The following is a 15,718-nucleotide window of genomic DNA, read 5'->3' on the forward strand; positions in this document are numbered from 1 at the left end:
AGAGAAATATATAAATTTTGCAGTTAGTCATACTTTTCCAAAATGTAGTCTATCAGAAAAATTTGTATGGGGATGTAACAATGTTCCTTTATTTAAACACTTTGATACACTTTTTTTACATACATAGCCTCAGCCAGTTTCCAAGCCACTTTACTTTTCCGCAAAATGCACGTGTTGTCCAGCAATGGTTCACACGTGCACTTCTTGCAGTGATACGGCAAATGCAATCCTGTCCTGTTTTTGATAGACATGGCTTGTTTGCGTCTTGTGTTCCTTGTCCTCGTCTTAGTATTTGCGCCAATCAATTCAACGTCACTGCAATATGTTGTGCATGGTTGATCATATAACACCCCTGAATTGTGGCGAAGCTCATTTTTGGAAACTGCTGCAGCTATAAGTGGATTGTTGGCTGCAAGCAATAGTTTGAGGCTGTGTGATAATCGATAGTTTCAGGCGGTGGTAGTGGCTTTTACAGTTGCTACTTTGAACCTACAATCATAGCATTAAATCAGAAAAACAGGACGACGAAAGGTTTCAGTGTTAGAAATTTCAGATGTCCGCATACACAGGCTTTCTGGAATACACGGTGGTGCCTCGAAGGCGTCCGAGTTATTGGGAATGCACGCACAGTCGGTCGTTGATCGTATTTGATACATGTGGGCTAAACGTTTCACATGTGCTAATGTTGCCCACTTCAAGTGATGAGGAGAGCTGAAGAGCAATTAATGGACAATGCTAACAGCACAGAACAAAAAGAAAACAAAACTTCAAGATGAGACTTAAAAAAAACGACCATCTCTTTTGCTGAATGTTAATACAATTATTTCCAATGTACTTTGCACACACAGTGCACTGGACTTTTTAGAAATATGAGAAATCCTGTATATAAAACAAACGACCAGGATAGCCACTTGTTTAAAATCACACACCAAAATACAGAACCACTATGTACTTGGCCTTCCAGTAGAAAGGTTTAAAGTAGGGGCATGCAAATATTGAATTTTAAACTCAGAAGCAAATTCGAATAATAAAAACCAAATGCGAATCAAGTTGGATATTTTCGAATATGAATAGTGTAACTACTGACTTTTGCAAAAAAAAACTTTTTTTTTCCACCAACCAGACATGAAAAATTAAGTTTCTTGTACAGCAAATAATATACAGGAAATTTATCCATCATACAACACTATTTCTTGAAAGTACCATGTACAAAGTTATTTAATGTTGTCATGAAAGATGGATAGCCACTTGATATGTTTGAGGAGCCGCGACACTGCTGTGCAGGTCACCATTTCTCCTGTCAATGAAAACAGCCACTCTCCATGCACACTAGTGCTGATGTGTTAACCTTGTCGTCACAGTTTAATCCTCTAAGCATGCTTTCTCAATTGGGAGGAGCAATGACAACTGATCAGCAAGCTGTTCATTGCAGATGCTTCATATTAGGATAACCCAGAATAAAGCTGGGTTTCCTTGTTTTTAGACATTTCTAATTAATTTTGAAATGGCTCCCCATTTGTTTCAGTGGTTCTGCCCAGTACAATTTCGGCACTCTTGTAATAACATGCTTGGCCTCATACACGAGGCCATGGTCTGGCCACTACACTTGAATACTGACACAACATTTGCAAAAGTGCGCTTGGCGTGCGGAAGGGGTGGGGGGGATGTGGCAACTGAAACTAATTTGTCTATTCATGCAGCAAATTTTGCAAAATTTCGGACAGGTATATAATTCTCTGTGCTGATTTCAGTAGTTGTTATAAAGTTTTGTGGTGTTCGAATATTTCGAACGGTAAAAGTGCCTTGCAAGTTGAATCGAATACTGAACTATTTGAATAGAATATTCGAAGTTTTGACTATTAGCACTCCCCTTAGTAGAATCTTGGCATATCCGTCATTTTTGCTTCTTCTGTAAGACATAACAGAAACTTGAAATTCTGATGTCTCAAGGAGGTCAGGAACTCAATGAAAATGAGTCTCAGAGTAGTGGTGCACGTGTGGCTTTGTCCAAAGTTTTCAATTAAAACTTTACTGATGCAATGACTCACAAACATTTAATTAGCTTTCTGAAGATCAGTGTGGGAAGCTCCAAAAAACATTTCATGATAGAAATTGCTATTTCGTACACTAACAATGAGGTCTGCAAAAGCAGAGCAGAGGGCTCTATTCTGTTTTCATGTCCCAAGGGCAGGGAAGAGGCTGTGTCAGCGTGCCATTGTCTGTGCATGCAATAAAGTAGACATCCACAAGTAAGGCTTTAGTATAAATAGGAAGACGATCCACCCTCCAGCAAAAGTTTGCGGGACGAGAAACTTTCGAGAAAGCTATATTCCTGCATTGTCTGCTAACAAAGCCCCCCTTAAGTGTTCCAGCCTGTAGTAGTTCTTCCGACCTATACACTTGCCTGATAGATTAGAATGCGCTAACAGAGCAGAAATTTGCTTTGGCAGTGGAGCCCACGTCCCCTAAAAATTTTTGTTGCCAGGTGTACATGACATACATGCAAAGGCACAGAAGGCATGCCTAGAAAACCAAGCTAGCAACTCTTCCATTACCAGATTATGCTAGCACTGAAGATTTAATGTTACAAGGGATGGGATTAAGGCCTTGTCTATTCTAAAGCAAGGTGTGGGAGCAGGCTAGTTGGTATTCCATAATGTTAAAACTTCAGCGCAAAAAGTACATGGCGGACAAGGAAACGATGAGGACAGGCGCTATCTCCTATTCTAAAATATGCTTGGTCAAGAGGGAGCCCACACCTTCATCCACTTTACGTGTTTCATTAGGCTCCTTTTCTTGGTTCACAGGTGTCAAAAAGTTGAAAACTATGTGCTTGTCAACTGCGACGGTTTCCAGGCCAACTTTGCTGCAGCTGTGGAAAAAAATAAAGAGCCAAGGGCATCAGTTCTAAGGCCAAGAAGAAAGCAGCAGCAGTAAAAAGTTTGGATTGCAGTTTACACACCTCTATCTTAAGGCAGAGCACACAATCACACATTGCGGTCAACACTGTGCTCAATGGCATTAATATCTTGTTCTGAGACGAGCAGCAAGCGATATAAGCGGTGGCTGAATATTATCGTATCATCATAGAACGGGATAAATACATTTGTGATACACCGGCTTCTTTATCACAAAGTAAGACTGACTTTCTTGATAGCATGCGACATATTATGATAAAAGCTGCACCACTTGCCTCAAGGATCATTTTGTTTCATAAAGTCATAAAGTTAAACATTTATATAATAAACCTCAATGCATATAATAAAATTCTCTGTATAACAAAGCATTTACTACTTTTACTCATGTTCATTTATTGATGTCCAATGACTTCTGTACGCTGTACTTCTAAGTTTTAATTTCAATTTAACAAAGCGTATTTACCCGCAATTTCAATATAACGACGTTTCACTGCTCACAGAAGGCAAGACCATGGCAATAAATCGAAATAACTGTGGTTGCCAGTGGTCAAATGGTTGAATTATAGGTGGTTTGTGAACATGGCTTTAAAATTGTGCGCCACGCGACAGAGAGAGATCGTTAAGTGGAGCAGTGTCTTTTCTAGCAGTAGAGATGTTAGCTCGCCATGGCTTCTAAAATGCACTGCCAGACCTGGTTTGCAGTGCTTACTTGAACCGGTTGGTACACGTCCAAAGAAACTGAGTAACAGACGAATGATGGGACACAACAGAGACGGACTATGTGCTGACTTACAACCAATGCTTTATAGTGCACAAGGCAGTATATATAATATATACACAGGAATGGCAGATATATGTATCTCCCTCATACTTTTTCACGTTTCAGTGCGTATAGATGACTTGCACTGATGTCACTGAAAGCACCCTGTTGGAGCACCAGCATGTGGGGACGCGACGTTTCCGATGTCACATTATTAGAGCTGTGCGAATAGCAAAATTTTGGGTGCGAAGCGAATTCGAATAATAAAGATTGAGTGCGAATCGAATCGAATATTTTCGAATAATTTTCGAATATTTCTCAAATATTTTTCGAATAATTCGAAGTGAAATCACAGAAAAAGTTGCAGAGAATCCCTAAGTATGTTCTTGTGAGATAGCAACATAAAAGTGTTTCTTTTCGCTAGGTTGATGAAGCGCTGGTGGGGTCATATTTCATAGTTGTCTTTCTTATCGAGAGTGAGGCAATGTAGAGGCCGAATTGTATTTATGTACATGATTTGGTGCAACCAAAGTGTTGCCTACAACACTTTACACGTGATAGGCAGGGGTGCCATTTCCTCAGCCTCTCCTTCTCATTCAACTTCTGTGGAGGGCCAAATGATGTGGCGGACAAGGGTGTGCTCCCTTCAAGTCCGGAGTTCCAAATCTGCCTCGTAGATGTCGATATATAAGAACATCTGAAATTTTGGATGCTAAAAAGCTTCGGCGTCAGATTTTTCGGACTTCCTGCCCAAATTTCAGGTCCAAAACAGCATAATTGAGCCCCCAAGTCTGCCACATCTTTCATCTCCATATTGGAACCAGCGTTTTCTTGAGTTAATACATTTGCGACAGTAGCGGAGCTTGAAAGGCAGCTTTGGCGCAATACGAGGGTGTGATGAGGTGAAGCATATTAAAAATCTAGGGACCACTTCCAAACGGACGTTGACTGTCTCTTGGCCCTAAGTTCGACCGTAACGGACCTTGAAAGGCAGCTTTGCCGCAGTACGGGGGTGTGAGGAGGTGAAGCATATTGAACATCTCGGGACCACTTCCAATCGGACGTTGACTGACTCTTGCCCAAGTTCGACCGTAACGGAGCTTGAAAGGCAGCCTTGCCGCAATACGGGGGTGTGATGAGGTGAAGCATATGAAAATCTAGGGACCACTTCCAATCGGACTTTGGCCAAGTTCGACCGTAGCGGAGCTTGAAAGGCAGCTTTGCCGCAATACGAAAGTGTAATGAGGTGAAGCATATTGAAAATCTGAAGGGGTCACTTTCAACCGGGCGTTGACTGCATTTGTCTTTGGGAAGTTCGAATAGTTTGAATAGTAAAATTTCAGTGCGAATCGAATCGAATAGCAAACACTATTCGAAAAATATTCGAAATTTCGAATATTCGCACACCCCTACACATTATGTTATCAAAACATCACACGCAGGTTCTTTCATTATTCATGCCCAGGGATGTTGCTGCCACGTCGTTTTAACATAGACGCAACTTGTTTGTCATCGAAGTCGCCATCGTGGAGTACCACTTCCTTTCAGAAGCTGCGCCCATGACGTCACATGCAAGCTATCTATATAATACTGCCTTGCGCGCAATAAAGCATTGGTTGAAAGTCAGCGCTTAGTCCGTCACTGTCTTTTTCTGTTGTTCACGCTGTTACCAATTTTCTTTGGCCAGATCTGGTAGTAACCTGGTGTGTGCAAAGGCATTAGGAGGCACATGTATTAGGGCATTGTTTTGCACTAATACAGGGTGCATATTCCACATGCGCCTTGTGTCATCGCCCAATTTTTTTTTTCTCTCGATTGATCACCGCATGTTTCGAGATACTACAGGACTTGCGTCCTGTGATGTTGAAGCCAAAAGAAGCTATCCTTAACTCGCTGAAGAAAATGACTTATTTACAGCGAAAGCCACTGAAACCATAATGGCAATTCCTTTAGCAAATAAACGTGTTTTTAGAGAATGCATTTCTTCTGCAAGCAACTTTTGCATTTCTGTAGCCGACTAATTTCATTGAGATGCTTCCGCTCACTAATCACACTACTACCTACTCCATAACGACAAGTTGGTAATCTGGAATAAAATATAACAGATATATTGAAACAGTGCATGACTACGAACAAAGCTTGTATGCCATACCGGACCTTGCTAAATTTTTCAGAAAGGTTGCCTTTGTGATGTTCCAACACAAAAAATCTGGCGACTGTGCATGCAAGCAAGCCAGGTTGCTGCACTGGTTCCATGCAATTTTAAAGCAAAAGATATTTTCAGCCTCCTGTGGGTTTTAACATTGCATTAATCTGACTTTGCAAAGAGAAGTACATTGTGCCACCCTTGGCAACATCAAAGGTTACACTGACAAGTCACTGCGATGGAATGGATGCAACAACTTTGTTTAGTTCTTTTTTGGCTTCCTATGTGACATATGGCTACTGCGAAGAGGGCTTTGTCGGCATGGCACCAAACTGCAAATATGGACATTGGCTCTCAGATGGTCAAAATTGATTTCTTAATTATTTTTGTTACCAAAATCAGCTTCATCAGACATTGTTATGTAGCCCATACCATATAAGAATCCATTAGTAGCTATATTATATGCAAAACATCAGATTTCAACATCACAAGTGCTAATTTTACTCATTTCATTATATCAAGCTTTAACTGTACCTACCATTCGTTTACGTATGCTTACGTATACTTAAAAGCTGGTGGTGGCCAGCAAGTGTGTGCATCTTCCTATTTTAGCCTGTTGGCATTGGCTTCCTACGATGAGAAGTACATATGCAAGTGGAAAGCTTAATGGTAAAACTACTGCAGTGATTTTTAATAACTTTTTACAATTGAAGTCATGTACTTAAAGGGGGAATAAAACACTGCTCAGTCATTGAGCTTGCATAATTTTGGCACTACATAATTTAAATTCACACAGTATTTCATGGAAGGCCAATTTCTGCCAACAACGAATTAAACAAATCCGTCAAAAACTGGACACATGAAAATGGCATAACAGCAGTACAATGCGCATATTATGGTATTACACTCAAACTTCGATACAACGAACACGGACATAACGAATTATCGGTTATAACGAAGTAAATGAAGAATAGTCTTGTAATAGATACAGTGTTACAAATAAACATTTATAACGAATTTTCGGATATAACGAAGTTATTTTCGTGGCAGATGTGACTTTGTTATAATGAGGTTTGAGTGTAGTACTCTTTCTGGACTTCCATATACCTATATATTTACACCCAAAATTTTCAGACACTACAGTTCATTCATCTTGAGACCCTTTAAGTAATTACCCTTAGCTCAAAGGTTTAAACAAGGACAGCTTACTTTGGATATGGATTTGGCACATTGAACCGCCTGCACAGAAGGTCAACTGGGTGCCATTCAAATTCGTCGTGTGTCAGTTTTCCAAACATGCCTAATTGAGCTGCTTTGGCTGCATCTGGAGTTTCTTCCTGCATGGAATAGCACAACATGAATGATAAGCACAAGGGAAGAGAATGCCAGGCATCAAGGCAACAGTACTATACAACCCTAGAATGCAGTGACAAGCACATTGATGCCTATCTATACAAAATGAATTTGTGAAAATTTGATGAAAATTTCGTGGTACTTAAGTAGTATTGTTTTGAGTGGGTTTGAGTGTAGAATTTTGCTGGAGTGCTAGAGTGGCCTGCTTGCTCCTGATTCCGAAGGCACTCATGGGCAGAATGCCTGTGGCAGTTCCCTGGCGTGCGGTGTGCAGACTGCTAGCTGCAAAAGTTCTATAATTACACTCATTCCTTGTCACTCATAGAGTGAATTACATAGGGTGTTGGTTGCTGTGAAAAGTACAATGAACTAAAAGAGTAGAATGAGGACAGTGCATTGTAGAAGCTCTTACTTCTTTCCCTAGAACATACTCATGGGGAAACGACCAAATAGCCTGGGACATGTAAGTGTCCGGGACATGTAAGATATGGGCTTAGCCATGGTCATACTACATGCAATGCAAGCAGCGATACTCATTCCAAGAATGAACTTGAAAACATTGTAATAAAACTTACAAAAAGTACAATATAAAGAAAAGCAAGTTTTTAGCTACCTGAAAGCAACATGAAGCTATAACAAAAACTCACACAAGTTCTTCAAAAAAGGAAACCTCTTGTCCTCTACCTATCTCCACCCCACATATTTAGGACAAAATTTTTTGTTTTAGATAGCACTCTGAGAACTGGATAACGTCCTTAGCAGAACTCAAAGAAAGACAAAAATGATGACAATAAACAACGTACCACTCTATCAATAGGTACATCAATGGTGTCATCATCTTTGAGTGTTCTGGTGGAGACGAACCGAGAACCAAGGCCCTGGCTTGGCTGGCAGATCATAGCTGCCCTTTGGAACTCCTTGCGTTCTCTTTCCTTTTCCCACTCTGTCATGTTGACTGGCTGCATGGCTGAAAACACCTCTGCCAAAAAAAAAAAAAAAAGAAAAAGAAAAGTGCAAATATGGATGTGCCAACACTAACAGGTGGGATAGCTTCCGTGAGGCAACAGCTGGGCACCAATTTAACTTCATTCTTTCATACCCACTACAACAACACAGGCCTAATTTTTCACAAGCAGAAATAAGAAATGCAATGCTGCAACTGTAACGTGCACCCCCAATTTTCAGTCTTAAAACAAACAAGAAATGCAATACCTTTGTTCGCAAACCAGATTTTCTTAATGAGAGAAAAATTGCGATTTCTTACCACTTGCAAAAAGAAAACTGACTGCACTAAAGCCAAAGCGTGTTGTACAACACTCGTCATCACTGTTCAAGGTCTCCTTGTCACTATCAACTGCCATGCCATTTCAGGATCCATACAAATATTTGAGATACCACTTTTGATAAATGCTTTGCCGACCATGGCGCAGACAGGATTTAAGATTGCAGGGTGGTGTATGAACATCACCTGGCTTCCAGTTTTTCCAGTTTCAATTTCACTCTTGATTTTAACGTATGTGATATATTCTAGCAAATTTTTAAACAAAAGAAGGTGCTAAAATTAAGAAAGTATGGTAAGCCCATTATGCCTAATATTGTCTTCCTTATGGCAGAAAAAATGAGAAGATTCTTTTATATCAAGTGAAAGCTCACTCCAAGATTACTATGGTAGGGCAAAGAAACAGGACACAAGGAAGGCATGCAAAGACACACACAAGCGCTACTGTGTCTTTGCATGCCTTTCTTGTGTCCTGTTTCTTAGTGCCACCATAATAATAAAAAATATGCCATACCAACAAGCCAACTTTAGGTCTGAGCAATTATATTTGACGTTTGTCATATGCATTCATTAGTAGGGGCAAATTAAAGTTTTCAGATGTAACACTTCTCATAATGTGAATCTGAGGAGTGAAATAGTGACATATGAAATGAGTCATTATTATATACAATAGAACTAGGCTTGTGCGAATATTCGAGCACTTCGAATATTCGAACGAATATTACAGTATTCGAATTAGCTTCGAAACAAATTTAAATTCTAGGAAATTTCGAAGCATTCGAAACGAAATGAACGAATAGACACACATAAACCGCATGTAACACCCTGTAAAGGTGGTTTCACTGCAGTGGAGGTGTGCTATACCGTGAAAACACCTTTCCAGGAGAAATGCGCACTGCCGCGAAGTCCCACTTCAAGGTTAAATGAACATAGAGTAAAACCTCGTTAATTCAAAGTGACTGGGACTGCAAAAAAATCTAATTAAGTGGGTTTTTAAAATTAACTAAACATACAAAAAGCGGGATGCAAGGAACTTTGAATTACTGGAAGTAATCAAAGGTGGTCGTTTGCTGTGCCTGCTAGTTTGCGGCTACAAGGGTTATGTTTTCTAGCAATACTTGGCCCCAATTTCGCCGCTAAACCGGGGAAACGGCGGACCTCGCTGCTGCCAGCGCAAGAAAAAAGAAAAAGAGGGAAAAAACGGTCACGTGATCAAGTAAAATGCGCGCCTGCGGAAAAAAAAAAGTGCTTCGCTGCAACGCAGTGGTGACATGCGGGCAGCATGTCACCTGCTCCTCGCAGCGTCAGCGGGTCATGATGCGACCATTCGCCCATTCTTTCTGTTAAAATAAATAATTTAATAATGACCAGTGTGACAGAATTCGCGATGTGTTCTGGGTGGAAAAGATGATCATTGAAGTGTTCAAACTCAGTTTTTGAAGTAGGCGTTGCAGGCAAGTACTCCGCCAGTAGTGCAAGTGCGCAAATTGTCGGAACAACCGCCAATCAGAGGTTCGCATACATCGCGAATTCCGTCAGACCGCCCTTTATTAATTTCTCTATTTTCCCAGAGAGAATGGGTAAATCATGACGCGCTGACGTTGAGAGAAGCATGCGTCATGCTGCCCGCGTGTCACCGCTGTGTTGCAGTGAAGCTCGTCTTCTTTTCCGCAGGCGCACATTTCAGCTGACCACGAGAACGCCTTTTGTTTAGTTTTTTTCTTGCGCTGGCAGCAGCGAGGCTGGGATGCTTCACTTGTCACCCATTAGTAGCGATACTAATCGTTTTTGCGGATTTGAGGCTAAATCGGGATCGGGGAATGGGCACATGGCACCCAAAGTTTTCGAATTAACCGGGATGGTACTGACCGCTGCTTCAAATTATCCACTCAAATTTACATTGCAAAATACGGGGCCACAGACATCCTTCTAATTATGCGGGATTTCGCAATAACAGAGTTCGAATTAAAAAGGTTTCACTGTATTACCCTCACATCGATTCATCATTTCTTTAAGTTTAAAACCTTGTTATACTGGCTTATATGCTCTAAGTATAGTAAATTTTAAAACGTAACATATTTTACAGGTTATCACTTGCATTCTACCGAAAGTTAAATCCTGCTACTACTGAAAGTTGCTTCCACTTCCCTTTGAACCAAAAAGAATGACATATGCATATGCCTTGTTTCAACTTTAAAACTATTGCGCTGGTTAGTTGGATCATGACAAATATGATCATTTTTCTTTATCATATGTGATATAAATTGTTCGAATTCGTTTCGAAATTCACTTCGACCAAATCACTATTCGCTTCGAATTCGCTTCGGACTTAAAATTTACTATTCGCACAAGCCTAAATAGAACCTATGGTTGAAGCTGCTTTCAATTAAGATAAGGATTCAAATAGCAATACACCTTTAAGCTATAAAAAAGATCTTTATTAGTTTCCTTAATGCTATTTTTCCTTGCTAGTTCTTGGTGTGTCTACTTATTACTAACATACTTAGAGAATGTACTACCTACGCAGAGCAGCTGGCACTACTTGAAGAATGCAGAGCAGGAAGGAGCAACTCTGCTAGCTTTGTACTTTTGCTAGCTTTGTTCAGGAACACAGGGTGGCTATTTTTGGTCATGATTGTAGATTGACAGCTCATTGTGGGTAACATTTATGAAAAAAGAAGGTCGATCTATATTTCAATAAATATTTTAACCATTCAATGCCAATTTCACTCAGTATGTGCTGCTCCTCAGTGAACCTCTTCTTGCTGTATTTAAATGAGAGTACATAAAACATTTTCAAAAACCTAACAACGTCTCTAGTTTGTACATCACAGGAGTGCTACTGTCCAAGACATTGCGGACAAATGAATCCTGTTTATGTAATAGTGTGTCTCACTTATGAACAGAATATGTTTCCTTTCTCTGAGGGTGGCTACATTAGGCAAACCAAGGCAGTGCCTAGGCTTTCCTGATGCAGCCGAATACTAGTAGACTGTGCCACTGTCCCGATTCGGTACTTAGCTCTTGCTGATTGCTTACTGTGGCCAAAACTAACACGTGCTAAAGTTAAAAGGCAAGCTCAGTACTTGCAGGAATTACCTGGGCCAACTAAGATAAATGCTCTATCACATCATTAGCATACAGGACAGGTTAGGCATGAAGCATGTTTGGTTTATTCCCAGTGAGTGTAATACTGAAGTGCAATGCAGGCAGGAGGCCGCACTCACTTTTTAAAAATTGTGCACAATTTCTTATAATCCAGAACAAAAAAAAGTCATGCAAAAATTGTGCACCAGAGAAAAGAGTTGACATCTTCAAATGAGCTCAAAAACACAAGTCCTAGTATACACATATAGGCTGTAAATTTATTAATTAAAAACTTATTAATTATCCATTAAAATTTATCTAAGGAGAGTGAAAGAACATAGGAGACTTCATCCCTTCAAAAGGCTGCACCTCGTCTAGGTTTTTCAAAATTTATTGCAGGTTAGCTGGAACATTGTGCCATGTACTATACTGTAACTTCTCTCACAACTAAATATCGCCCAGAATAAAAAATTTACAGAGGACTTTACACAACTGAAACGAAATGTATATTCACAAACAACATTTGTGTATGCCATTATTACTCTCTTCACTGCAATATAGTAACTATTTAAGAAATGATCTTTTATTTTTTATTACACAGAAATGATAACCACGGTAGTATTAGCATCCAATGACAGCAAATAAAGCAACCGAGGTACTGCGTGATCCTTTCTGCTGTTCGAAACAGGAAGCTTGGGAAATGTAATAAGTGCTACACATAATGCATCAGTGTACTAGCGATTACCTCAATGTCAAACTTGCACTGTCAACCTGGTGCATGTTTCTCATAGAGAACCTGATGGAAACCACCATGATCTTGGTGAAAGCAAAGAGGAATTGTTCCATGGTTGTAAGCGAAAATTCTAGGAGCTTATTGTCCGTGTTTTTGCGCTGTGTTTTTAATGATGTTATCACACCAACTTCCCCAGCAAGACACCTTTCTGGAGCTTATTGTGTGCACAGCTGAAAAAATTGGCAAAGAGCAGACAAGCCCAACCAAAACACAGGAAGGGCAGAAAGAGGTTTTGCCAAATTAGCAAGAGATAAGCAAAAATTAAAAGACAGAGAATAAGATACAATCTGCCCCACTGAATTGCAGATGTGTGTCCACCAGAACAGCCACAAGCTAGTCTTTCCAGAAAAGTATTGTAACAAAACTAAGTTGCGCTTACCAAGTCTGTTTGAGTTCAAGAGGGACAAGTACTGCTCAAACCGCCTTTGCTTTGCTTCGTCCCGTGCAAATGGCTTCACTGGTTTTCCTGGCTCAGAGACAGGAACAGGAGAGGGTGTGCTCGTGGATGATGCCATTTGAGAAACATGCAAAGGTGGCTGCGTTTTGCTGGAATCAACAGTCGCTTTCACGATCTCAGTGCTGCCAGTTTTCTTGATGCTTTCAAGCCTTTCCTTGTCAGCTGGTGATATGAGGTCAAAGACAGATCCTGAAAAGGATGTTATTATTGTAAGGACAACATGCTGCATGCTCAGACCATTATATTTGTTAGTACAATACCTACATGGAAAAATATTACAATGCGCCAGTAATATTTCCCAATAAACATGCTCACAGAACTAAGGAAGGGAGCAAGGTACAATATTAAAGGTCTAGGGTTTTAGGTACTGAAACCATGATATGAATATGAGACATTGGAGGACGCTGGACTAAGTTTGACCTTTGGGGGTTTGTCAAAATGCATCTAAATATAAGTATGCAGGTGTTTTTGCACTTTACCCCCACTGAAACGCGGCTGTCGTGGCTGGGAACCAAACCCATGTCCTCTAGCTTAGCAGCACCACACAATAGCCACGAAGCCACCACATTGGGTGAACTAAACTATCAACACAAGTCTTCAAACTATCAACGAACCTGTAAAAGTGATGTGGGTTAAGATAAAGTAACTAATAATTCATTTTATTATAAATACAAGTTCAATGAGACAAAGGTCAACTTACAAATAACTCAATGTAATGCGATATTACTGAATGCACTGAATAGTTACAGGAACAATTTGTATCACTACCTGAATGCTCAGTTTTCTTGTCTTTGCAAAGTTCACTTTTGGGTTCTTCAAAGCGTCTACGTTCTCTTTTAGGGGCCTTGTGAATAGGCTGGAAATCTGCTGGAATTTTCGGTGGTGGGTAGAACTTCATCACTATTGGTGGCTCTTTGGCAAGGTGAAAGCCTTCCAGTGTCTTTGTGAGTTGATGTATCTGTTTGCTCCTTCCTCCTGAAAGGAACATTTTAAGATGTCAGCGAATGTGCACAATTCATTCAGCTACAAAATACTCACACAAACCATGAGCAATAAAGCCGAGACACAGGGTCAAAACAGTTTTAAGAACAATGACAAGAGAACAACAGAAGTGACATATCACATTCAAAAACAGACACGCAAGAATTTTCAGACCTAGAATTTCAGTAGTCTGACCAAGGAGCAGGATACCAGCAGGACAATTCTGACTACAACAAATGTTACAGTAATCTGGTGTGCACATTTTTCTAAGCCAGTGAAACATCATCATTGCAGTGTGTGTGCTTTCCTATTCTTAATATGTTTCTTTCTCATTATCATTTATATTATTCATGAATAAACAATGCATCTATACCCATAGAAAATACTTCTTGTCACTTTATAATTGCTCTAAAACTAATAGGGTGAATTCTTTACGAGAAAGGTCACTCTGAAGATTTTAAATCAGCAATAAAAAGATCGACCCTGTGGGTATGCATCTTGCGAAAAAAAATGACACTCAGAGGATTAAGACTTTAACGTGCAGGCTACCGTTGAGACACTCTATGCATTTTGATTTTGCAATGGGTGCATGGGCCCCACCAGCTCAATACATGTCAGCATACCACGCTGCAACAATTTACGCATTCACATAATATGTAGATGTCGATGACAATCGACAGATTAAATCTCTGCGAGTTTCGTTTTAGGTGTAGGGTCTTAAGATTTCTTTTTTTTTCTTTTTACCAATCTACAGGAGCCTCATAAAAAAGGCTATCTGAAGGCCCATCAATTACTTGGTTATAAACTTATAAAATTACATACCGAAAATGTAGTAATTAGACACCTGAACACTGTAATTTGCAGAGCGAGTAGAGCTCATTTGTTGATGCACATCACCTTAAAGTGCCCCTCACCAAGTTTGGGCATTGTAAATAAATGAGTGGAATGCATAGATGCCACAGTAGCAATTGTGTCTCCAAAGTATAAATCAGCTGGACACAATGCAAAAACAGCTGAAACTTCAAATTGAAACCTGCTGTCCTTCTCCTTCAGGGAGCCCGATTACCAGCCGGAGAGTCAATGTTACATACGCAACCTCTACGTGTGATGCACTGCTTACCAATTAGAGCAACACAGATTATGGCATGCGATCTCTCAAAGTCACCCAATGCAGAGCACACAATAGCAAAACTGGGAGGGCACCATACCAATATACTCTGCTTTGAACGCCAGGTTGCAGTTTGAATGTAGCCAGACTGGTTACTAAAGTTCCCTTTATGTGAGCACAGAATGTTATAATGTATATTCCCATCCATGCATGTTTCAGATTATGATGGCATCCACACGTACACAAAATGCAATGAAAAACAAAGCCAGTGAGCTTAGACTCGTACCCTCAATGGCAGGAAGCACCTTGCGAGGCTTGTCCTCAGGTTCGTCAGTTAGCTCAAAACTGTACTGAGACATATCTTCACGGGCGTAAATATCACTGTCATCCTCTTCAAAAGCCCCAACACCAAATGCCTGAAAAATAGTACAAAGAATTAGAGATGCTAATTTTTACTGAATATATACATGCACCTTCAAGACAATAAAACAGTATGTTCTGCAGTTAAAAATTTTTAACAAGTAACTAGCAGATTACAGGCAGCTAACAAGTAGCAATATTGCCCTGCATTTTAGCTGACATCAAACTGTGACTGAAAGGGCTTCATGTTTTTCTTGTGCAAGCACCAATTCATGCGTGTGCACTAGTTCATCAATCACTGCTTCAGGTGCACATTCACTGACTTGCATTAGCAAAGCGCAGATACTACACGCTTCGGTGAGGTTTCCACTTTTCATGTGACGCAGTACTGTGGTGTCACCTAGCATGCACCTGCAGAATAGCGGCTGTTGCTTCAAAGATTTCTTTGCTCACCCATACATTACTTTCTCATACCC

General features: G+C 40.2%; 1 protein-coding gene across 1 annotated transcript in view; it reads right to left on the reverse strand.

Annotated features, from left to right (window-relative positions):
• Window positions 1-15,718, reverse strand: part of LOC119376145 (G patch domain-containing protein 1) — a 34,375-nt gene that overhangs the window by 11,047 nt on the left and 7,610 nt on the right. The window contains exons 6-11 of the mRNA XM_037646076.2: window positions 15,169-15,298; window positions 13,562-13,768; window positions 12,716-12,982; window positions 7,981-8,156; window positions 7,034-7,161; window positions 2,760-2,872 (exon numbers count right to left, since the gene is read on the reverse strand). Of these exons, the coding sequence (XP_037502004.1) occupies window positions 2,760-2,872; window positions 7,034-7,161; window positions 7,981-8,156; window positions 12,716-12,982; window positions 13,562-13,768; window positions 15,169-15,298 (1,021 nt within the window). The remainder of the gene's footprint in view (window positions 1-2,759; window positions 2,873-7,033; window positions 7,162-7,980; window positions 8,157-12,715; window positions 12,983-13,561; window positions 13,769-15,168; window positions 15,299-15,718) is intronic.

The sequence above is a fragment of the Rhipicephalus sanguineus genome, chromosome 1, assembly GCF_013339695.2.
Source record: "Rhipicephalus sanguineus isolate Rsan-2018 chromosome 1, BIME_Rsan_1.4, whole genome shotgun sequence".
In the NCBI taxonomy this organism is placed as follows: Eukaryota; Metazoa; Arthropoda; class Arachnida; order Ixodida; family Ixodidae; genus Rhipicephalus; species Rhipicephalus sanguineus.